Here is a 25187-nt window from a genome sequence, read left to right on the forward strand (position 1 = left end):
GTCCCAAGAAACTAGCTAGCCTAGCCACCGAGTATGCTTCGCTCTGGGAAAACAGAGAAGCTGAATTATTTGTTTTGATTAGCCCTTCCATGATGCTGGTTTGAAGCACGGCTAGAAGGCTGTTTCAACCATTCAGATTGCTTCCTCGAAACGACCTGTTGTATAATATGTAAAAAATCATGCCAAAACTCAAAAAGTATAGTTACCTAGTGCATAATTGTTATGATTATATGTTCTAATTTCGTGTAACGTCAGAGGTCCAACTCGATGTTGTGGAGCCACGCCCGCATCTAGCTGGTCCCAGGTCGAAGAGGCCAGAGCCAGTAAGACAGAGTTACGCAAAATGTTTCACTTCATGGGGCCAGTCCCATAGATTCTATTGAGCATGGGGAGAACCGGAAGTTTACGGAATGCATTGGAGTCTAAAAAAAAATGTAAAGGGAAAAAAAGATGTGTGTGCACGTGTGTGTGTTTGTCAGACTGCCACAACAGCTGCATTCTGCTCAGGGTCACCGCACTCGCATACCGCACTGTCCGCCAAGCCCCACTTCTGCAATGCACCCGCTTCGAGTGTGATGCCTTGAAGCGACTAACTAGGCAGCTAGGCAGTTCAGTTGTAACGATGGATGCGGGAGGGCCGGCTGACTCCCACTCCTGCTTCCACGCTGCTGTCAACTATGCATCTCTGGATATGTCCTCAGAGGTGGAATTGAGCATCTCTTGTGCTGCCTTGTTGTAGGGGTGGTGGGACTTGAGTCTGCTTGGAGGCGCTGGAGTTGTTGTGGTGTTGTGTAGGATGTGCCAGTCGTGCATTTTCTGCTTTCCTGGCCAGGACGATGGTGGTAGCCTCCTGTCGGAGGCCGGCCGTTGCTATTCCCACAAGGATTGGCAAGAGGGACACAGGGGTGGGCTTCAAGCATCACAGGGGTGAAACCAGCCTAAGATTTAGACTCTCGTAGATGTATTTATCGATTCTGACAATTTCAATCTACGAGCCTTTATTACCCATGGGCGTTACATTTTTTGCCTGCGGACCTATAGAATTATTCTCAACATGTACAAATGCAAAATCTAAGGTGCTTACATTTCTGCCCCACTTCTCAGGTTGACTTGCGATCTGCGTTTAAAACCTGTAGATGTGTTGTTTTCAATAAAAAAAGTGTTTTGATCCACTCAGAATCCGTCATCCATCTTGGATCTCTCCTCGTCTCCCCCAATGAGTGCAACTCAATGGAGGACAGATCCAAGATGGAGGACAGATCAAATTCTAGGTACGCGGGCAAAAAATGTAACACCCCTGGGTAATGAAGGCCTTAGGCGCGATTCATACCGAATAAAAGTCGGTTCGGCTCTGTAGAGCCTACAATGTGACTGTGACATCATTTGAGGTTCGGGGGGGGGGGTACCATCCTAAAGTCGTCTCTTCGGTGCTACTGAAAATTTCTGACGAGCCGAAATCATTTCGGCACTACAGCGGTAAAATAGGACTATGAATCGGCCCTTACAGTACGTTTTAACAGCAGGCGACAGCCAGACGAGTTTTCCGGAAGTGCATTATTTGTCAATGGGACCCGGCAATTAGCCTACTGGCGATAAGCGATAGCAGGCGAACAGGCGATGGTCGAAAAGTGGGCGAGAGTGATGACGTCAGAATCGATAAATACTATACGAGAGTTTAAATCTTAGGCTAGGGTGAAACAACTGCTTAAATCAGGCTCAAATTGCATTAGTCAGCCTGTGGTCAGTCAACCCCCGTCCGCATGCGCAGTAAGATTGCACTGGGAAAACATGCTACTGGCTGACTTCATAAGCTTTGTAAGTGGTTGTTTCACCCCTGTCTAAACATTTTACATGCCTGACCTAAGTTTATCATAGCTAGCCAGAAATACCGGTACTTTTTGGAAACGATATTGGACAGCTCAATCCCCATTCTACCGATGCAGGTGTAGCATTACATACACGGAAGTGTTTCGTCTTATGTTAATGGAAGTTAAGTGACACATAAATAATAATAATACCGTAATAATATAGCAATAATTATATTTAAAAATATATAACCTGATGGCCATTTAACCACAATTATAGTTCATGTGCACTTTGTCGACTAGAGCATACAAAACAAATGTACACTACAAAATATGTTGCAAACCATTATCTAAAACAATGAGCTCGCTTACTAGCAAAAAATAAGCTCTCTAGGTGGACATTTCGGCTCTGACCAGTCATTGTGAACAAACGGTATAGCCGTCGCATGCTCGGAGCCAAAATGACATCAGTTGCACTTTCTACAACACACACACACACACACACACACACACACACACACACACACACACACACAGGCCTGATTTGTATACACTCCGTCGTACGACGGCGTCGCGTCGAGAAAATATCCGATCTACAAGCTCACGGTGCGTCGCGGACACGACGCCCCGTGAGCTTGTAGATCGGCTATTTTCGGATGCTCGCCGGGCTTCAAGTTGTCGTCGGCGCGCATCGACGCTCCCATCAGCGACGCGCATGTGTGTTCGGCGGAGGGGTTTGTAGCAGCAGCCACGGCGCAGCAGTGTGTATGTGTGAGTGATTCGGTTCGATAGCCGCTGCAGTAGGAGGAAGGACCGCGGTTCTTGCCCCACAGTTGCATCTTTCACTTTCGCCTTGGAAAAAAAAGATATCAGTAAAGAAACAAGCCTGTTCTTTCTCACAGCGACCTCCTGTTCGAGTATTACGCGACGGCGTTCTTGTATTGTACATTTCCTTTAGTGTTAACCCTCGGATAGTGACGCCGAACGCCATTTTAATCGCACGTTTTCCGTGACAGCAGCAGCAGCGCTAGCACAACAATGGCTCTGAAAAGAATTCACAAGGTAAGGAAGTCCCAACAACGACAAGGCCCCGATGGCGTTTTCGCAGTTTGTGTCGGGTGTTCATCTCAACGGTGACAAGGGAGAGGGTTGTCTGTGATCTGTATTATACTGCGATTACACTAACAACGTTGTTTAAATTATAAACTTCGAGATAACGGAACGGTAAACATCCAAACAGCGAGTGACGAGCCGTGAAGCCCAGCAATGCGCCGCTCTTCTCTCCTCTGATGTTGCTAAGTACATAACGAGGCCAGATAATAGTAATACCCGTCCCGAGCTATATGTGATTATGATATAAACACATGTTTGATCAACGCAAATCAGATCGCATCTCATTGCAAGTTGAGCCATTCGGCTCGTCTCGACCAGAGTGGTGTAGGTCTCGGCTATAGCTACCCGCTAACAGTGGGCTAGCTGACGTTAGCCTGTCTATCTCTGGCTAGCTAGTTGGGCTAACGGTTTGCAATCTGCTTGGCGTTTCATATATAGCAACGACTAGTTAGCTTAGCTCTCCCCGTGGCTAACTTATAATGCTCATATTCAACACAACACGCGTTTCAAAGCATCCGACGTTACTCCCGAGTCACCTAGCCGTCCTAAAAGGCTCATACGTAGTCGCACGCACGACAAATCGACAGGGAATCCTAGTTTTCGACAGAAATGACGTCTATTCGACTGAAAACAGTGACGACGCGGGTTGACACCGGTTTTCAGTTCAACATGCCCGTCATTTTTGTCGAGCGACAAGCTTGTGCGACGCAGTATAATGAGTATAATACCCTAACTTTGCCACCTCCTTGATTTGACAGATAAGTTGAGTAGCTCACGTTGTTCACAACAGGCCCCACGCGTCCTTTGCCTTTCATACCAGCTTGTTCACAGCGGGTTGTTGAGGCAAGTTGGATTAGATCTTTACGAACCAGCATTTGTGACATTTTTAGTTTACCTTTCCTTTCACCCTGGAAAAAAATCCCCCCTGGTGTTTGACAAAAGACCCATAGCCTACTTGTTGCCTGCCACATCGAGGCTAAATGGCTGCTTTTGATTGTAAGCTGACATTAACCATTGATTCATGGCCAACTTCCACGCTGTTGATCTATAACAATGTCCCTGTGAGCCCATGTGTTGTCATTGCAATAGTTCGTTGTATTTAATATTGGTTATCCCAACAATCAAAGTTCAGTGATTACTGATTTAGTACTATTGTGTTGACAGTAAGTACTAGAGATTTCATTGCTGACAGACTGGTATAAAGTATTGTAAACACAGCAATGACATTGGCTTTGAAAGTTGTGTATGGTGGTCAGCTTTTGAGGAATTGTAAACCTTGTGTTTACAAGTCAACAACATGTTTCACGAAAGCTATTTATTGATCATTAATTTATAGCTGTCCCCCTCATAGTCAATTCATCAGTTAATTGGTTGATTTGATCTTAGTCGAACAAGAGTTTAGTTGATTAGTCACTTATGTTCTTTTCACACATGTGAACTAACCTTTTAATTCAGCCAGTCTATAACTTTAATCAGCCACAGTATTATGAAATATACATTAGATATATAAATGTATGAATTAGAATGGCTTGTACCTAATGTATGCAGCAAACAAATTTGTTAACACAAATCAGCGCCAGGATTTCTTTCAAAATAGAAGCTCGGGTTGAGCACATATGGCAGCTTTTACTCTGAAAGCCGGGGGCTTCCGTTCGGTACAGAAACCGGAAGGCATAATGTTGCTTGCTTACCGATTTATTAAAGTCTCTCTAGAAGCGTTAATTTTCCGGGCGAGATGCATGTTGAAGTCAGAAATTAAGACAGAAGTATAGCCATCTGGTCAAAACCACAGAGAGCTCCCTAGATTATGCGCGGCGGTCCTTTCTTTCTGATCCGTAATCAGGGAAGTGAATGAAAAGCAAGGAGTACATTGCAGAAGCATAGGCCAACCCAAAAATAAATCTGAATATATGTTTTCCGTTGGATATCAATGAAATAGCGATAGGAAGTGTACACACGTCGTCGCAATCAGTCGGTTGGATTAGCTATGACTAATTTAATATTATTAATTATTCAATAAATCATTTCTTTAGTCAAGAACAGTTAATTGGCATAGCAAACTAGAGGTCGATTCCTGGCTACGGTATTTGGTTTTATATTCTAGGTATAAAATTGCATATTTCGTTACATAACATAACATCTTGTACTTGTCATCTGTCTCAGGAGTTGAATGACTTGGCACGGGACCCACCAGCCCAGTGTTCTGCAGGACCAGTAGGAGATGACAGTAAGTTCCAAGTCCTCACCGGTGGATTCCTGGTTTTGAATATTGATTGATGGAATAGTTGGACAGAAACGGAATGTATAAACGGCAACAGACTAGAGTACAGTCAAACACTCTACCAAAATAAAAGTCCTTGCTGTCTTGTTTCCATGTCTATGTTCAGGCCAGGGTTTGGGTACTGTATGTTAAGATGAACCCATTGAGACCTGAAAATCTTGCAGGGGGTCTGCGGCCAATTACATATATTCTTTGGGGTCCTTGACATGAGAACCACTGACATAGAAACATAGGTTTTTCAGGAAACTGTCAGGAAGACATTTTGTAGAATCTGTTCTCGGGTCTCAATGGGTTAACCCAGCAGTTCCCAAACCTTTTTGGCCATGCACCCCCTGTTACCTCCCGACCTAGCTGACGCACCCCCCACATGGAAATCAAAATTGCATATAGAGACATACATTTCCTATTTATCCACATATGCACATATAGGAACCTGAATATGGCATATCTATGCAGCATAGGCTATATTCTGCATATACTTGCCATATTTGGCATAATATGTTAAATATAACCATAGCACCACCATTAGCCTTTTCATGTTGCACATCCCCTAGAAGGCGCTCACGCACCACAAGGGGTGCACGCACCACAGTTTGGGAACCACTGGGTTAACCCATTAAGACCTGATGCTGATTCTACAAATGCCTTCTGAATCGGTAGTTCTTACACTCACGATTTCCCCCCCGAAACAAATATTGTTGCATGTACAAGCGCTATGGGCTTTTATATCTGCCATTTTTGAATAGCCAACACAAAAATCTAAAAGGAGACGAGATGCTTTCCTGGTTTTAATGGGATAAATGGCAAATGGTGTGTTTGGTATCCAAAGTGTTTCAATGTACATTACATTGACCAATTCACACCCAAGACACCAACCTGGAGCAGTAAGGGGTTAAAGCACAATTACACTTTGAGAGGTTTGGGTTGTGATGTTACTTTGCCACTACAAATATTGGTGAGATGTCTTCAATGAATCGTTGCTCCGTTAGTTAGGAATTTATATTATAAATTTGTCTCCTCATTGACTTGTGTTGCACAGTGAACAGAGGGTCTCAAAGTCACTCTTTTAGCACATAAACCAGTGATCCTGAAAATGGGTGGCTGGCAAAACCGTCCCCATGGAAATATCATGCCCGGCAGATTATTTTTTACAACCCTACGTAAGTACGTATAGGCTCTATTATAGCTAAGAGAATAGACCCCCGAATTGATTAATGCTTATTGTGCTTTTATCAATGTTGAGAGTGAATACCAGGCTCGGATAGCAGAGTGCAAGTGGTGCTGAGAGCCCTGAAAATACTAGGTGGATACCTAGTGTACATGGATCCTGCTGCTGTGTTCATAACCTGCTGTCAGCGGCAAGGTGTCAATCTTGCACTTTAGTGCCTCTGCCTTGGATGGAAAGGCAACTTTGAATCTGCCATTCTCCGTCCCGTGGTGCGGTAAAATATTATGATCAATCAAAGTTTGTCTATGAAACTTAACAGTAGTCTGACTAGTCTCGTCTTTCCTAACTTGTGAAAGCAGCACTTTAAATGGCAAAAATGTGGACGAGGAGAAAAACTATGTACAGTACGAAATAGGTTGCCATAGTTCGTACAGGGTCAAGTTCAATAACTCAGAGTGCATGCCATGCCAAACGGTGAGAAGAGAGTGAATGGACTCTTTGGTATGTTCCTCGTTTCATTCGGGTCGGTGAGATGTGTTTCAAATTATTAATCATTGCACTGCAGCTGAATTGTACGTATAGAGAAAATGTTGACAAGTGGCCAAAAATGATTATGCCACTTGTACAACTCATTTATATTTATCTATTCTCTGCATCTCCCACAACTGTATGTCTTATAAGACGGTCTTCAATATTAGCCTTTGTTTATGTTCTAAGCCCCCATCTAATGGGCTAGCTCCAAAAATGTGCCCACAGCCAGACTTACTTGCCGACCCCTGACATAAACAAATTCAAACCAGGCAGATTCTGCATATACACGCAAACACATTTGTAGCACCTGCTTTGTTTGTGTTCCTTGTGTGCTAACAGAGTGACTTTGAAACACGTCTCAATGTGCACTGTAATTTAATGAGGACTATTTGGATGATCAACTTTTTAAACAGAGCAACTACTGAAGAATAATAATAATTTCTTTCCAATATGTATGGCAGTTACATCATGGCAACAACCCAAACGTCTACCAAAAGTGTAATTTAAAGTGTTACTCGTCAAGAACACTTAAACGCGAAACCAGGGATTGAACCAGGTGGGAACCTTCTGATTCCAAGATGGCTGCTCTATCTTGTGTGAGCCAGTCCCCCCCCCCAATTATATCGCAGCAGGGTGAAATCAGTCCTCAACTGTTTCTGACACACAGAGTAGGAGCGAGGCGCGGGAGCCACGGGTGTCCTTCTGACAGGATTACCCTCAAATTCATGCATTTCTGATAGAAATGCAGTGTGATAAATGTATTTCTGAACCCTAACACTAACCTCACAAACCCTAACCTCAGACTGTGTGGAGGGAAGCCTTGCCCCTATTGGGGCCCCGTCCCCTCCCCAAATTATCAACTTTTTACCCATTTGTGTTACCCGCTGTGTGTACAGCGGTTACTTACCCATGGTTTAAAACAATTACTTCATAGTTCCCTGTGTGAACTCCAGAAATGAAAACGATCTCTATATTAAACTACCCGTATGTATTATTTAGGCTTAACAGAAGTATTGTTGCATTTTTGTTGTATTCCTTTCACATTTGTTGGCTGAGCTGCCATTTCATGTTGTAGTTAAGTAGTCTTTTGTGACTTATTTTTCTCTACAGTTAGTCTAGAAAAGAGTTTAAGTTACCACAGCCTGTAGCAATTCTCAGCTTACATAGACGGCCTACATTATGTTCTCAAGTCTTACACAATAATTCTTGTAAACATGTTGTCATTGTTGTACAATGTATTGCAACTAAATGGAGGAAACCCTGTTTTCATTTGTGACAATGACGTTTCAGGACATGCCTCTTATGAACACACTGGCATACAACCTGTGTGCTTTTACTTTCAGTTACACAGCAAGGTGTTTATTATTCACGTACCCACATTTTAGTTTTAATAATGCAGTAGTAAGTATTTACCATCAGTGGACAAGAAACCTGTGCCAGACACTACTTTCATTTTCATAAATGTGTTGAATTTCCTATAGTATGTTCACATGAACACAAACCTATTTATTTTGACGTACTAAGCAATGAGGAAATGTTATGCTATCACGTCTGCTTTTGTAGACGGTACAGGCAAACGCACCAAATGAAGGCCTAATTTGTCAGTAGCATTTATGACTGTTGATCTGTCACGATTATTTACATGATGATTGTCACACAAATAATTGCAATTTTGTTGTTGTTGAAGATGCATGTTTGACTTTTAGGCTTTAAAGTTGCACAGGCCACACAAATTATATAAAGATATACAAAAATGACTGACTTATCTTATAACCTAAAAGAAAACGTAATGGTGGAAATGGATGTTGTGTGAGCTTGTATATCTGCTATTTCCACTATTTTTCAAAATATTAAAGGTCAAGGTGAACTTTATTGTCCACATGTGAAATTTGGCTTGGGCTTTCACCCCTGCTGCAGCCACACAACATCGGTGACAAAACTATAGGAATTCATAACACAAGTGCACAAATTGTACGATTTAATCTATACTCTCACAATCGGCTGTTTCAGGGCATGGTTTAACATTTTAGTTGACACCGGCACAAAGGATATTAAAAAAAACCTGATGTAGCTCCACTTTGGTTTCCTGTACCTTCTACCAGAGGGCAGAAGTACAAACATCTCATGTAAAACATGTGTATGTTGGGTAATATCACCGACTTTTTTTTTAAAGCCTGTCTTAGTGTAGCCTGCTCATAAATAGACTGCAGAGAGGGGAGTTGTCTTACCCCTATGATCTTCCCTGCAGTCTGCATCAATCTGAACATTTTGAAAATAAATGATCCATTTTCAACTTGGAAGCTATGACAATTTAGCTAAATAATTGCAATGCGACCCAGCCACTGCCATGGCCTAATGCCACTCTACTACACTTACTAATATTTATAATAAAAATAAAGTCTCCAGGAAGATCATCTTCATACATAGGCTACAGTAAAATAGACTAATAATTAACAGTGTATTACAGCAGAGCACGAGTTTGTGATTTTATATTTTGCTTCCTTCACGGTTTTAAGGTATTTTTTAATGATATAAAAACGGATTACTAAAATCATTGTTTGCTAGACAACGCCTTGTGCAGTGCTCTGACATGTTTCGCGCATGCGTACAGCCATTCACTTTCTTGTTTACGGCCCGACAAAACTGTCTATTATCCCTAAATCTACAGCACTCTCCATGGTTTTGATCAGAACGGCAATGTTCAGGGTCCTCATTTCTGACTTAAGCATTTTGTTTGGAATATTAATGCTTCTAAAGAGTGATCAGACGATTTAGCACGAGGTAGAAATGGAACATTATACCTCAGTGATGTAAATAGGTTTTCAATGTAATGAGTCCCGTGATGCAGGGATGGTCTATTTTATCAGTCCCACTTCAACGACGTTTGGAGTCATATTTTGCCATTTTAACAAATTGCAGCATTTAACTCCCAATTTCATATCTACTATATTCATATCTACTATATAATGTGCTATGTGTGTGCGTGTACGGTTGTAAAGCACGTAACTCGAGAACCGTTTGACCCACAGACTTCACAATTGACAAACACGTGTTCCACACCCCCGCAGGGAGTGCAGTGCCAGGTATCGAGTCGGTAGGACCCACGGTTCTCCAGAACCACCACAAAAGGCTCTGCCAGTGGGCCCAATGAGGCCAACTCCTTTCACCTATGCAATTTCCAGCCTCTGCCTCAGCCAATTGAGGCTTAACCAATCAGGCTCTGCCAGTGGGCCAAATTGATTGCCAAGTACACTTTTCAGTTTGCAGTCTTCACACACAGGCATATAGGCAGATCTCCATGTGGGACACCGGCTGACAGTTAAAAAGGGTGCTATGACAACGTATATCATTGGGTTGCATCGTTCCCAAGTAGGCCGGTGGCCGACTGCAACGGGCACGTACAGTGGTTATAATTTGGTTATATTCATGTAGAAAAAGGAAGAATAAATTATAACTAAAGCTAGCTAAATAAATTAGAATACAAATATTTTCATATTTTGGCTATATGAAATCTATAATAATTCTGCCAGTTTTAACTGTTAATAAATCTTTATGATTTCATTACACTACATAAAAAATGAATGCTACAAAACGAATGTGGTGCTTAAGTAGAAGCAGTCATGGAGGAGGTAGGCTGTGCACACCATCATTAGCAGATGACTTGGGTTTAGATTTAGAAAATGGGTTTGTTGTTAATTTCTGTTGCCCTGTATTTGGCTTTAGGACTTTTTTGGTGGGGCATTTTAATGTGTGTGGTGGTAACTGTCCACAACATACAACAGTGTCGGCGTTTCTTACACGATATGTTTCACATTCATTCAGGTCTACTAGGCTTGTCATGCTCAAATGTTCCCCTGTCTTTCTGTCGGAGGCAGCGCCGTTTAGATGAGAGAGTTGCGACAACTCCGTTCACTGTTTATTCATGGAGCTGCATGAGTCACTGAACGGTATGTTGTCGTCACTCTCTCTCTAAACAGCTCTGGTCTCGAGGCTGCGCTCCGCTCACCGCTCAGTGCTTGTCTCTGAGCAAGATGGTGGCACCCGTCTGTGTTATTACAAACTAGTGGTTCTATATCGATTCCTACGTGGATTTTATTGTTTATAACGTAGGATGAGGTTGGATGCGGCCATGCAAAATGATCGTGTCTGTGGATTATTGTTTTAACGCAATTCTTTTGTTGTTCACGTAGTGCATCCCGTGGACGCAGAGGTGTATTGCATCCCATAACTATAAACTGCGTTTTGGGACGCAAAACACACCCTATTTTAATCTCTATTTCCCGGTTTGGGGGCGAAATGGAAGGCGGGGCTTTTCAGAGTAAAATCAGCCCATCTGCTGGGCAAGATTCCTGGACAAAAAAGTGTTAAAGTGCGTTTGGTCAAGGACCAGAAGCTGATGATGCATTTTGCAGTTTTCCTACAACTTCTTTTCAGTATATCTGGTTGGTGTCTGGTAGGTTTTCAGTAACCATCATCCATAGCAGCAATGGGTAATTAAATGGTAATTTGCCACCTAGTGGCAGAAAATAATTAAGCAAAAGGTGATATCTCGATAGTGGATCTAAAAGCCCACCATTCATTGTCCAAGAACTACTCTCAGCACTGCCTATCTGATGTTAAACAACATGCCATTGTGTGTTTGTCATGTTCTTTTTTTTTAAACCACGCCGGAGCATCTATTACATCGTTGGTTTCAAGATTTTTCTCCCCTGTTGTCTTTTACTAAGTTTTTTGCTACTTCATGGTTTGCAAGCACGTCTCTCGTATGAACAAACATGCACACTTTCATGTGGCACCATGTATCCATCCAGTATGAACAAACATGCACACTTTCATGTGGCACCATGTATGCATCCAAACGGAACAGGCTGACCACAACGTGTTTCATAAAACATTTTGTCTGCTTTTTTCTTTTCAGTGTTTCACTGGCAAGCCACAATAATGGGACCTGTAAGTAATCACTTTAAACAACTGTAATGATGCTGTTTTATTGTTCATCATACTGTAGCACTTACACATGTCATTACGTTATTTTTATTATTATTCTCAGACTTAAACCCATTACTTTAAAATGTGCACCTCCGGGGAAAATTGTGGTCACTTTACTCACTTAGCACTTGTCTGACTGAAAGTCATACTGAACTTTTTGTTGGCAAAGTTTCTTTGTTTATTAATGGAATGAATGTGTTTCTTACAGAATGACAGTCCTTACCAGGGTGGGGTATTCTTTTTGACCATACACTTCCCTACAGACTACCCCTTCAAACCTCCAAAGGTAAACGACAACACGTGTAGACATATCTTAACCACCCACCCCACACATACACAAGTGACAACAAGCACTTATGTGAATGTTTGTTACTGTGTCATCAACCACTTCTCACTTTTTCTATATTTTCTATATGCAGGTTGCATTTACCACAAGAATCTACCACCCAAATATCAACAGCAATGGCAGCATTTGTCTTGACATCCTGCGATCACAGTGGTCTCCTGCTCTCACCATCTCCAAAGGTAGGCCAGTTTTTTAAGGGTTTTAACTATGATGTGTAAGGCTTCTCTTAACACTTTACTGCTACCAAAGCCTCTGGCGCTACTCCCTTCACTATCCAAACAAATTCATGAAGTGAAATCGCCTATAACTAATCTGTCTAACGAAGTCTTTAGAAGCGTTAATATTGTAACCACGAGGCAGGGAAAATTCAGTAATGAGCCCAGAACATCCACGTTTTTGCCATAGTATGACTAGCACAAAGATGTCTTGTACTACAATAGATCACATCAGTGGTTCTCAAACATTTTTGACTCAAAAATAGCAGACCTACAAGCTCGTAGCGCGCCACTCAGTGGTGCGCTAGGAGCTTGTAGATCTGGTGCACCTGCTCACAACGTGACACTGCCTAGCGTCAGCTAGGTCCACGGCCAAAAAGCTTTGGGGACCACTGGTCTAAGTGATTAAACTGACCAATCCCAAATATTATCAAAGTATTCCAAAGCACCTCTGAACTTGTGTCCCACGCATTTTGAGAAACCCTGCAATTGATAATAGCATAAACATATATTTTGCGCTTTCCTCACGAAACGGTGGCAACTAATGTTATGTTGAAACGGCTTTTTTACATGTGGAACCTACTGCATGCGCGGCTGCTAATGGGAGCCCCAATAAACGGTAGATAGCCTAGATTAGCTCACTATGAGCTCCCCTTTTTAGCATCAGTTTCTGATGTAAACAAGGCTTAGTGCTTTTTCTGGTTTTAGTGTGGTAGCAGTTTTTGTATTGACCTGTACTTTCACTTGTACCCATTCTACAAACGTTTTCTATCAATCAGTATCGGCTCCCAGTTCTCCATTGGAATCGGATAGTAGAAAGTCTCATATACTTTTTCATCTGAGACCTTATTATCCTCTGTTATTTCCCCTGTCTCTTCCAGTCCTCCTGTCCATCTGCTCTCTGCTGTGTGACCCAAACCCTGATGACCCATTAGTACCCGAGATTGCTCGCATCTACAAGACGGACAGGGAAAAGTATGTTATTTCCCTTTTTTTTTTACTATTATGTGTTTTGTGGCTTTGTGCTCTCTGCCATCTACATTGAGCAGTTAAAGTTGTCCGGAAAATACAAGCACCATTGTCTCCAAAGGCTGTAACGTATCTGTGTATCTTAACACAATCTGTGCTGACACGAGAAAATCTCGTGAATAGCTACTGTACCCCACTTTGCCAAAACGAGATTACAAGATTTGATTAATTGGCATTAACACTTTTGCCACCATTCATGTGCCGAGGGTATTAAAGCCGTATGAGCCTTTTTCAAGGGAATTAAATTAACCGGAAGTTAGCTCATGGATAACTTATCTTATCGCAGGAAGATCGCGGTCCAACCAAGGCATGATTTATTTTACCAAGGCTAGCGATGCGACTGGCGGTAAAGATTGTTTTGATTGAAATCGAAATCTGCGATTAGATTCAGAGTCTGTATTCCTGGGACTCGCATATATTTGTGTGTCTGAGACACGTACATCCAAGAGTTGTTTTTGACATGGTAGCAGCACCCTGTCCAGGGTGCTGCTGCCGTCACTCGCGCAACCCATCGTTGCAAGACCCGTTACCCAGGCCGTGTGTTGCTGATAGACGGATAATCGATCCGATTGTGTCCTGCTGTTCATTGTATCACATTTGGTGCAGTAGGCTATGTTAACATGCTCCTTGGCTTTGACTACTTAAGACAGTACATCTGTAACCGTAGTAAAACGTCTGTGTGCAAAATGCAGATCAACTGGGCAAGCCAGTGAGTGAATTTGCTTAATTTAAGTATGATGATAGCATTGCTTATATTTGTAATTAGCTAAATCCATACCATAATCATTTAACTTAACAATTCAATGCATTTTCCGTTAGAACTACTTTTAATCAAATTGTTTCACAAAGTAGAATTTTAACTGCAGCCATACTACACCAGGACATGCCTAGCTTAAACGTTGAAGTGATACTAAAATATGTATTACTTTGACTGATACCAACCAGTCCAAGTATCACAATTTCAGTCTATAACAATACTAGTATGTAACTTGCCCTGTGTTTTAATGGACACATGTTGCAGCTCAGAAGTTTATACAGTTTTACAGCAATATTCCTCAAATATAAAACCTTGCCTTTTTTTTTTTTTGTCTGGACGACCACCCCAAACAACTATGTCTAACCTCTGTCTTTTCTCTCTTTGTCTTATAGGTACAACAGAATAGCTCGGGAATGGACACAAAAGTATGCAATGTAGTGTCTGGGTAAAATCATGGCCAACCACCTCTACGACTTAAGGTTAGGGGAGCTTCAGAAGTAAAGAGAAAACAAACAAACAAAAAGAAAAAAAACACAAATGAAAAAGTTTAAAACAAGATCTTGTTGGTTTCCATTGGAGTGCTTTCTTTGAGCCATGCCTCCCCTTCACCAGAGTACCTGTATAAACTCCCTCTGCCCCACTGCCCCAAACTTCTGTTTCCTCATTCTCTTCTTCCCATCCTCATTCCTATCAGCTCACACCACCAAACCCCAACCTCCGGTGTACATATTCTCAACTTGTTATGGAAACCCAACCTCTCCACCTGCCCCTCACCGCTCTACCCAGTGACCTCTGGCCTCCTGTCTGACCTCATAATTCCTTCATTTCTTTTCTCCACACAGGCTGGGCTGTTCCCACCTGTCCCTCCCCCACCACACCACACTCACCTCCAACACACAAACCCCACCAATTTCCTTCTGCATCTGCATTCTCCACTTGCTCACTCCAAATGTTTAGCACTAAAACATTCCTTTTTTAGCATCTGTAAATCTAGGGGACCTTTGTTTCTTTTATAATATTTCCTTTCCATTTTTTGGAGGGGAGGGGCACATGAAATGGAATGGATTTTTACACTCTGCACACCCTTGTTGTTTCCCAATAATTCCCAGCTGTGTGGGTGACAATTCAAGAAAGCCATTTTCACACGGGAGTCGAGGGGCACTCTGTATTTTGTACAAGGAATTCTTTGAAAGAAAAAGAAAAGTCATAGCAGGCTATATAGATGGGGAAAACTTATATGGCCTATTTGGGTCTTCTTCTCTTGGATTCTATGAAAGGACTTGAATTTATCCCATCAACCTCCCACTCCCCAACTCCGTCTCCTACCATTATGCCATGTAACCAAGTTGTCTGTCTGTCTGTATGTCTCCCCCCCCCCCCCCCCCCCCCCCCCCCCCTTACACGCATCAACATGCACACACATGCACAAAGTCTAAACTCTTTGTCACCACCACCTTCTTTACATTCACAAAAGAGGAGGTTCTGGACCAGGTATTTAAGTATTTTCCCCCCTTAACCTGTTTTTATTTCTCCCCCATACTCATAAGGTTGCATTCTTTTTTTGTATTTTTTTTTTTTTTTTTTGCTATTGTTGAAATTAGAGGCTAACATCTTAAAAGGCTAATGGGACTGGTTTGGGCTCTGGGTGTGAGGAGAACCCACTCTCCTTGCACAAAAACCTCTGTATATTAAATTACCTGAGAGGCTCATTGAGCTTTGTGTGTTGATTAAACTGTGTAATAAAAATAAAAAAACCTGACTCCTGTGTTTACTCATTTTCAGGCCCTGTTGGAGAAAATATAGTAGAGGGAGGAAACGGGAATCTGAAGCCCACTCCCCATCGATCCTAATTCTATTGAAATTTTGCTTAACTGCAATATTGCATATTTGTATTGGTCTCTTTCCTGTTTGTAATATGTACACTTATGTTTCTCATAGGACATCACATTTATCAGTATGTAGACTTGTCAGTTGGGCACAAGAGAATTATTTGTATCAATTATTCCATTAATTGCATAATCAAAGATGGTGTCACATTGTGAGCATGTTTTTACTATTTTGCAAATGCATGCCCAAAATATTGCTATATGAATCTAATTGTTGTTTATATAATCTATTCTTTAACTGTTGCACCCCTACAGTGGTTGATCAAACATCCTTTGTCCATCCTCAAGGGATACAGGAAGAGTGGGCACTGGGCACCTAATGGTATTCATGATTTGATCATGCATGGTAGGCTAGGCTACATCATCACATTTACCCTTAGTTCAACTTCTTTATGACCATAAATGACTGGCTAGCCATGGGTTTTGTAGCAGTTGTAGAAATACGAGGCCATGTCAAATCATGAATCCTATTGCACATTATTTCAGACCATGTTCCGAAGCATAGATTTATTTTTGTATAGTTTGTGGGGAAATATTAGCCAATTTAACATTGAGGTTCCCACAGTGTTTAGGTGTCCACTCTTCAGTGGTTGCCCTCTTGAAGTAGAATAATAGAAAAATGTGTTAATGGTGAAAACAGCAGTGGTTTTCATCTCCTGTAGACAGTGTAGGAATTTTCAACCAGGTCCATGTATGTTTGTGATGCCTTCACAATGCCTTATGGATAAAGGTGAGGTTGCCCTCTGTTGGTGGTTCTGTTCCCACAACGCATGTTTTATTTATTTTTAAGTGAAACTTTGGTTGTTAAAGGGGGGAGCATCCAAAATATGCAATTGGTGTGTTAACTATTAGTCCGGCAGCCGACTTTTGTTTAAAGCGGGGAATTTGTTATATAGGTTTCTTGTGACCCTACCATTAACATCCTATGGCTGGCAAAAATGGCATTTTCCTTTTGCTGTAAGTAGCATGTGACATGTCAAACTAGGGGTTTTTCATGATTCTGAATCCATTCCAAGCATTAGTTTTGCACAAAATACACTCCTTGGGCTAAGAGCAGCCAGCCACTTGCCCAAATGTGCCCAAAATGTGCTGACCTCATCACATTAAATTTGTCATGATGGCTAATGGACCAGAGCACATTCGTTCTAGGGACCGCCTACTGTATCCGGTACGCGCTCACAAACCATGTCCGTATCCGTTCTACGCCGGTTTTTCGTATCATATTTGCTTTGGCAATGTAAACGTATGTTTTATCATGCCTGTGATTGTATTGAATGGAAAGTGAACTGATCCCAGATCAGTAATAGTCAGATTGTCCTCAACTGACTGGGAGTAGCCTCGGTCCCAGGCTTACTTATCTGCGAAAAGAAAACTGGGACTGGGAGGCGCCGGTTCCTGTTCCTCCCCTGTTCTTATTGGCTGCTGCTGCTACTGTTAACCGTGATGACGGGTTCAGATCAGAGCACCACCACACGCACACCGGGTTGACCTTGTTCAACACAACAGTTAGACCCGGCATAACAGAACACCATGACAACTCCAGATTTATCTGCAATGCCAATGCCAGAATTGCCAGTGCTGTCGATGCCTGCATTACCCAGCTCAGGTTTCCGGCTATCAAAAGGTAACGTATTGAACGAAATAACTTCTTAGCTAATGCTGCTACTAGCTAACCTACCGGTAGTTTGTTTGGACTAGGCAGCTTGGTGTAATGTATAGCCTAAAGATGATGATGAATGTTCTGAGTAATGTACAACAGATGTCTGCAATCTGCATGTGGGAAATGGAGATCATATCGATCCATAAACCAAACCATGATACCAGTCGTTTGTAAATTAAGGTCCAAAAAGCAATTATTTACGTTTTCCCCTAAAATAAAGTACTGAGCTGTTTGGTCAGCTCAGCTGCTGTAGCAAACCGGCCACTAATTTAAATGCAGCCACGGGTTGTGTTACAACTTGTGTCACTCACTCACTTTTTTAAAGACTTGCTCTCGGCCGTCACCTACGTATCCGCTGCAGGTGCACCTTACTTACAATAAGTGTAAGATCTTTGGTTTGTGTAAGATCTTTGGTTTGTACTACCCATAATCTAAAGCCTAATCCGCCTAACAACTGTTTGCATTGCATTTGCACAACCAATAATCCCTGACCATGCGTCATGTTGATTTGGCAAACCATCACGGAACTAATTTGTCGTTTGGTGTCTCAAGGGCAAGGCAGTTAGAGATGCCAAGTGGGGTAGGGGTAGGGCTCATCAATCATTTATATCCATTCGCCTTTTTTAGAGGAAAGATTACCAAAACACAAAATAAACCGTGTATATGCTGCTACACAGTATGTGTATGGTGAAATCACGTGGCTGTGCACAGTACGATTTAGTTATCATGTGATGTGGCAGCACTGTGACGATTAGAGCTTCAGAAGGACAATTTTATTCCAATTTGAATCCAATTCACACATAACGGTACAGAGTGGGAAGCAACACCCCTTCATAATTGTTTTGTATTTAGACCGACAGTATGAAACTGAGAAGTAGACCGTAGGAATGGGGTCTCTGGTGGGATTTGATCCAAGTAAGAAAAACTCACTCGGTGAACAAAGGTTTTGTTTGTTTGTTTGATCGATCGATTTGAAAATTGTATTAAGTTTGTTTGGATACAGTTCCAGGAAAGTACAAGTCAATACAAAATCTGCTAAGAGGATAAAACCAGAAAAAGGCAAAGCACTGAGACTTGTTTATATAAGGGTCCTCCATGTAACCATGAAAGCATTGATTGATTGAACTAAGTATTTATTAATTTGCAGAATTACAGTACATTTCAAGCACAACTCAATACAAAAACTGTCAACTGTGAGTGGACGACCCAATAAAGCAATACACTTGTTTACAAGAAAGTCCACCTTTTGCAATTCATCATAACATTATATAGCCAAAAACAGGAAATCATCATAGAGGTGGTAAATAACAGGAAAAAAACATACAGTGAGGGGGAAAGGGGTGTGTGGATCAGATTTTACGGGGGCCAGTTTCGAATTGCAGCCGTCCGTAGGTGCCCTTTGAGAGTGGTTTTGAAAGAGTCAAAGGATTTGCATGTCTTAATGACTGTTGGTAGGGCGTTCCACATTTTGGTGGCATAGGAGCGAAATTAATGTAGTCTCTTGTTTGTGCCGAATCTGGGTTGTACATGGTTTGTTGTGGGTGCAGACTTTGTTGACATTAAGGAAGTATTTAGACAGGTACATGGGTAGGTATCTTCGGTGTATCGAATCTTGTGGACCAGACCCATTGCAAGATGCTGTACTCTGTCGTCAACCCTAAGCCATTCCAGCCAGTCAAAGTGGGCAGGGGTTCGGGAGTGGGAGTGAGGCCAAGTAGTAGCCTGACCAGTTTGTTTTGGGAAGTCTGTACCTTGTTTTAAGGGCATTTGAAGTGCTGTGGTACCAAGAGGTGCATGCATAGGCGAAGAAACCTTGTACGAGGGCTCCTGTTAGGGTCTTCAAGGTGTTTTTGGAGATCCTGTATAGGAATCTTGTTCTTTGGTTGACTTTTTTGATTACGTTGGTGGCCATTTTATCACCGGAAAGATTTTCCTCCAGGATGGAACCTAGCTAGGTAATTTCATCTTTTTGTGTGATAATATTGTCAACCACTCTAACCAAGAAGCCATCTGCCTTGTTGAGATTACCATTTGATCCAAAGAGAATGGATTCCCAGATGTAAAGATAGCTTGTTATCAGCAAGCCAGATGCAGATACTACAGAGTTCAGAGCTGAGGGCCTTTTCAACCTGCAGATTGTTCGTAAAGGCCCTAGTATGATTCCTTGTGGACCGACACAGCTCACTGGGACAGTGTTCTGTTCACCTCCACCATCTGTTCTCTCCCTTTCAGGTAGGATTGCATCCAACTCACTGATGTGCTATCAAAACCATTCGCTTTTAGCTTGTTAACCAGTATGGAGTGGTTCACGGTGTCAAAAGCCTTTTTGGAGGTCCAGCATGACCATGCCGCAGTATTTGCCAGCATCCACCTCGTGTTTGATGTGGTCACTCAAATAGAGGAGGCATATGTCAGTGGAGTGGGATGTTCTGAAGCCGGATTGGAATTTGTACATTAATCTTTTTGTGGCAAGATACTTTTCAACCTGTTTTTTCCATCACTTTCGAGATGGATCTAAGAATAGAAATAGGGCGGTAGTTGCCAGGGTCTAATTTGCTAATTTTGATGATTGGAGCTATAGAGATGGCCGAGTCTCTGAGAAATTTGGAGGGAATGTTGTCATGGCCAGTGGCCTTGTGGGGATGGAGGGCACTCAGTTTTTTAAGTACCTCCTCAGTTGTTACCATTGTCAGTTTAAATACACCTAGGTTTTTGTAGAAGGCTTTGATGTGCTCTACACCAAAGCGCCCAAAGGCAGTTTGTTAACCAGCGTTGTTGCAATAACCCATATGCATAACCCATTTGCCAATGAATAGAGAACAAGCTTTGAGTCTTGTATTTCCGTTTTTTTCTATACCAACCAAGCAGTATTGTTTTAGCTGTAAAGATGAATTACATTTGTTTCATATGTAATGGCTTTGACTATAGTGTTAATATTCATGTAACAATCATGTAGTGTGTGTGTTACTCAAACAATGAGTTGAGTGCAGGGCGGCTGTTCAGCTCCCGCCCGCCCATTCTCTTCAATCAATCCAACAAACAAAACTAAACGACCATAATGCCTGAGCAATGTGTTCAAGCACACTGATGGCATATCTCTTCTCTACATATGAATTACTCATTTACTACCACCACCTAGGTCTCAAATTAATGTAATTGAATGCAGATTTGGGACCGGTTCATAGGCAGAACTTCAAACTCCTAAACCATTAAAACCATGCTCGGTTATAGTGCGCTGGGGTAGTAGTTGTATTGTCTGTGAAATCGAAACTGTTTGATATATTCCAACCTGTCTCTGCAGATCAGTTAATTGTAGCAGTCCCAGTGGCGGTGGTGGCAGCTGTGGGAGGTTTCCTGGTCAGTCGGTACCTGAGCGGAAGCAGCTGTAAGAAGGGCCAGGTCAACACATGCATCAACAAAGACAGCCCCAAAGTGGTCCACAGCTTTGATATGGAGGACATCGGCACTAAGGCTGTCTACTGCCGCTGTTGGAAATCAAAGAAGGTCAGACCTTGGAGCAAAGTGTTAAGTCGTCAGTGATTGCGTATGTGTGTGCAGGCCTTTTTCAGTCTGTTTCATGACTGTGATTGTGATTTATTTTATTCCCAAAGATTCCTCTACCTTGAACTCGTAACTCACTGGGAAGTGAGAGCTGTCCGTGCCCATCGTATTTGTGTAAATGCCTCTATCCCCTCATCGTTTCAGGCAGTGGTAGCCCACATGTACAGCCAGTAATCGACTGGTAACATTTTGGTGTCCTGTGGGAAAGGCACTGGCCTCAAATTGCGCTCCAGAAATCTCCCTTAACATAATTCATTTAGAGTAAAGGCTTTTCTGACTCAGGCATTGTCGCCTGGATCAGCAACTGGTCTGCTCATGAGGGGCGCGGGACGCGTAGAGTGGGGGGGGGAAAGCTCACCTCACCCCCAGGTCTAGTCGCCCGTGGGCGTGTGCACGAAACAAGCACACGTACGGCAATTTCACAGGACCGCGCCCGTGAAAATACGCTTGCGTCATCACCCCTCAACTACTGTCTCCAAAATAAACGCACGCCTCATTGAAAATGAATTACTAGGCACGCCAGTCACTCCGCGTCTGAAAAGGCGTTTATTTAGCATTAGCAATAGCTGTAAAAGTTATGTACTTTTCAGTCTATAGGGGGAGAGCGTAGTGACGCGTTCGGTAGGATTTTGCCTTATTTGGGCGCCATCTTCCTGCCTACATGTAGGCTAGTAGGATGCTAGGCTACTTGGCTGCCAGTTTGTAAGTTTGCTTGTCAGTGACGCTGGTGTGTATACTGTCACTGCAGTACACAATCTTCCATCTCTCCTATCTTTGACTTGTCACAACTCTTCTACTCTCTGGATCGACGGCGATATTATTATTCGCCATTAGAAAATGTTCGGGTGTTCTGATCTGATAGCCGCCTCCCCTCCACTCACGTCAAAACAGTTCTCAATGTTTACATCTTGACGAGAAGACATGTGGACATATCCATATGGAACCAGTGAGAGAGGGATCAAACATGTGTTCTCTCCGCAGTAAATAAATAACCTGACCATTATTATTTTGATTACACTGTCATGCTCGTTTGAGGACAGGTAGAGAGCAGAGCATACATGTGTTATTTGGAAATGTTGCTGAAGGTTATGTTATTTTGTCAGCTGACACCCAAACCATATAGTGTTTATTTAATTATTTTATATCTACAATGGTATTATGTCTCCACAGGGAGGCTGGAAAATGTAGCCTAGCAGCCTACTACTATAGCCTACTGGTAGTCAGGAAAATGCGAAACTCCTCCCTACGCTCTGTCCCTATAGAAATTTGTAACTTTAATTTTGTATGTTTAACTGCATTGTGAAACCATGACTGAGATAAATAAACAGTGGAGTATTTCTGTTTGTTGCAAATGCATATGTCATCTCACGTGCTACAGCTGCCTCATGCTCGTACTATAGCGCTAACATTCAACTTTGGAACAGAGACACCTAGAGGAGACCAATGTGTGAATGAATGACCACCTTTTTTATTTTATTATCCAGCAATGCTGTAGATTCCCTGTGGGAAAGGGCTTCATAGTACTGACTGGCACCAAGTTTGACATAGCAGACTTTTTTGAGACAAAATACAGTTAAATGTTATTGTTATAACCTCATATGCTTCCAAAGGCGTACACTGCAGAAATCTACATACAACCTTTTAATATGTCCTATAATAAATTGCACTTTGCAGTAGAGGGTTCTCCAAGGCTAAAGGTGTCTAACAAAGGCATTCTTTGGTTGTGTAGAATCACTGTTGTAATGACGGGTTACAAATCACACCCATGAATAGATGTTGGGCAGTTGGTGAGGAAAATGTGCCATTAAGAAAAATAATTGAGAAGTAAATCTAATACACATTGCTCAGTGTTAGTTTATAGTACACACAAGTAATGTCATCTAAATGCTCTACATTACGCCAGGGCTCCACCGGGCGTGTCAGCGTCGCGTCTCCGTCAGTGTCGGGAATGTTCCCTTTTAATCAATGGAGGGTGGCTCCACTGCCCGCGTTGCGTTGTGCTGCGTTCGGTGACAAAAATTGCCCCGGTTCGTTTTTTGACGCACGCACGTACCTACAATACATTATCCATAATGTATTGTAGGTCTTTTTTTTTAAGATATTTTTTTGCGGCTTACGCCTTTTATTGATTTTTTAAGGGACAGATAGTAGGCTGACAGGAAACGGGAGAGAGATGGGGGGATGACATGCGGTAAAGGCCGTGTCGGGTTCGGGAGTCGAACCTGCGGCACACCGCGACTGGATCACCAGTCCGGTGCCCAGACCGTTATGCTACGGCCTGGGCCCATTATCCATAATGTTGCTGACGCGTTTTCAAAAGCCCACGGTGGAGCAGATCTAGCGTGACGTTGACGTTGTCAGGACGCGACGGAGACTCAACGCGTCCGGTGGAGCCCTGGCGTTACCGGTATATGCATTTTTCTATATTTTGTGCAATTATGACAATATATCCTTAAAGGCGTGTTGAACACCATGTTGATTTTGGTGTCATGACCAAGTAGCTTATTTGCCGATCCGAGGAGATGGGACTTTACCTAATGAGAACAAGTAACTGAGACGTTTTTCGTTGCAGTTCCCATACTGTGACGGTGCCCATACCAAGCACAACGAGGAAACGGGCGACAACGTTGGACCGCTCATCATTAAGAAGAAGGATGCCTAAACCAACCATCTATCCAGAGGGCTCTATCCTCCCATCGCCTTTTTCTTTGCTTCAGCCACAATCACTCAGTGTCATGGCACTGGTCACAGTGTGATAATACAATCACTTAATAGTTCTTCGTCCCAGAACCCATGCCAATTTGTGTACAATGCTGCATTTCTAATTCATTCAGAATGTGGGAGAGTCTGAACTTGGAAAATGCTGGAAAAGTATTATATTTCCCCATACATTCCGCACTTTTATTTAACTTCTTCACCTTCACCAAATAAGATTCAGGCGTGAACAAATGAAGGTGTCTCGACAGTTTGATAAGTATTTGATTTAGCAGTGGCACTCTGACTCTGTATAAAGTTTTGTCTGATTATGCTGTGAGGTGAAAATGTGCCATCATACAATCATGTCTGACATCTGTGTTCCCACCTTCTGTACAGAGCAGGTGGTTGAGAAATGACGAGGAAGGTATTTATCTCAATGAGTTCAGTTCTACCATCTATGATTAAAATTTAAAGCATCACATTGTTTTAGACCTAGCTACAGAAATCCCTTTTATTTTTGCACTGAAAGTGCAAAAGCTGCTAAGCCAAGCGGATGAAAAGGTGGTGGTCTTAATGAAAGCCGGATATTGCGCACATTTTCGGCTTAAAAGGAGTGGGAGACGCTGTCCTCTTGACACTGGTTCTGTCTGCTTCCTGTGAATAGAATGTTCTATTTAATCTGTAAAGTGTTCAAACTAAATGTCTGCTGATTAATGTTTTGCTATTCCATCAGAGTTACTTTTCTATTGCATGCTGTTTTGACTTGATGACAAATGATTCATTGTTCTGTGTATTGTGAATTAAAGTTGTCTCTTGAGATCTCAGAACTTTTGCTATCCCCTCTTTAGTGTTTCCATAAAGACATTTCGATAAAGCAGGGCCAAATCGGGATTTGGGGACCAATGGGTAAAATCTAAATCGAACATTTAAATGTGATTCAACTGCAATTTATTTGCACCATTATGTTGTAACTAGCAAATGTAAAAAGAGCGGTGAAAAATGTGTTGGGCCTACCATGTGGTCAAGGGAAATGCGTAAACCCAGCAGGTTTAGCCCTGTTTGACCCCTGCAGAGGGTTCCAGGCTGTTCATTGTGAGGCCTTTTGGACTGCCTGCTCTGGAGGAAGTGGTGAGTAGGCCGTTATGCTGC

At 42.3% G+C, this 25187-nt stretch overlaps 2 protein-coding genes across 2 annotated transcripts; both read left to right on the forward strand.

Moving 5' to 3' along the window:
* Positions 1 to 2542: 2542 nt before the first annotated feature.
* ube2d2 (ubiquitin-conjugating enzyme E2D 2) lies at positions 2543 to 15993 on the forward strand. Its single transcript, XM_083786122.1, has 7 exons — positions 2543 to 2867; positions 5082 to 5145; positions 11817 to 11848; positions 12096 to 12173; positions 12307 to 12412; positions 13330 to 13423; positions 14627 to 15993. Exons 1-7 carry the CDS (start codon positions 2844 to 2846, stop codon positions 14670 to 14672), a joined length of 444 nt encoding a protein of 147 aa, XP_083642248.1. The 5' UTR covers positions 2543 to 2843; the 3' UTR covers positions 14673 to 15993.
* Positions 15994 to 17573: 1580 nt separating this feature from the next.
* Positions 17574 to 24859, forward strand: LOC310873952 (CDGSH iron-sulfur domain-containing protein 1). The gene is made up of 3 exons (XM_083786568.1): positions 17574 to 17744; positions 21082 to 21284; positions 23914 to 24859. The coding sequence occupies exons 1-3, from the start codon at positions 17651 to 17653 to the stop codon at positions 24001 to 24003; spliced, it is 387 nt and encodes a 128-aa protein (XP_083642694.1). The 5' UTR covers positions 17574 to 17650; the 3' UTR covers positions 24004 to 24859.
* Positions 24860 to 25187: the final 328 nt, after the last annotated feature.

The sequence above is a fragment of the Protomyctophum parallelum genome (genome assembly GCF_964188405.1).
Source record: "Protomyctophum parallelum genome assembly, chromosome: 16".
Taxonomy (NCBI): domain Eukaryota; kingdom Metazoa; phylum Chordata; class Actinopteri; order Myctophiformes; family Myctophidae; genus Protomyctophum; species Protomyctophum parallelum.

Coding starts and splice junctions, on each gene's coding strand:
- LOC310873952 (XM_083786568.1), top strand. CDS start 17,651: ATGACAACTCCAGATTTATCTGCAATGCCAATGCCAGAATTGCCAGTG. Junction 17,745..21,081: donor AGGTTTCCGGCTATCAAAAG/GTAACGTATTGA, acceptor CTGTCTCTGCAG/ATCAGTTAATTGTAGCAGTC. Junction 21,285..23,913: donor GCTGTTGGAAATCAAAGAAG/GTCAGACCTTGG, acceptor TTTTCGTTGCAG/TTCCCATACTGTGACGGTGC.
- ube2d2 (XM_083786122.1), top strand. CDS start 2,844: ATGGCTCTGAAAAGAATTCACAAG. Junction 2,868..5,081: donor CTCTGAAAAGAATTCACAAG/GTAAGGAAGTCC, acceptor CATCTGTCTCAG/GAGTTGAATGACTTGGCACG. Junction 13,424..14,626: donor TACAAGACGGACAGGGAAAA/GTATGTTATTTC, acceptor TTTGTCTTATAG/GTACAACAGAATAGCTCGGG.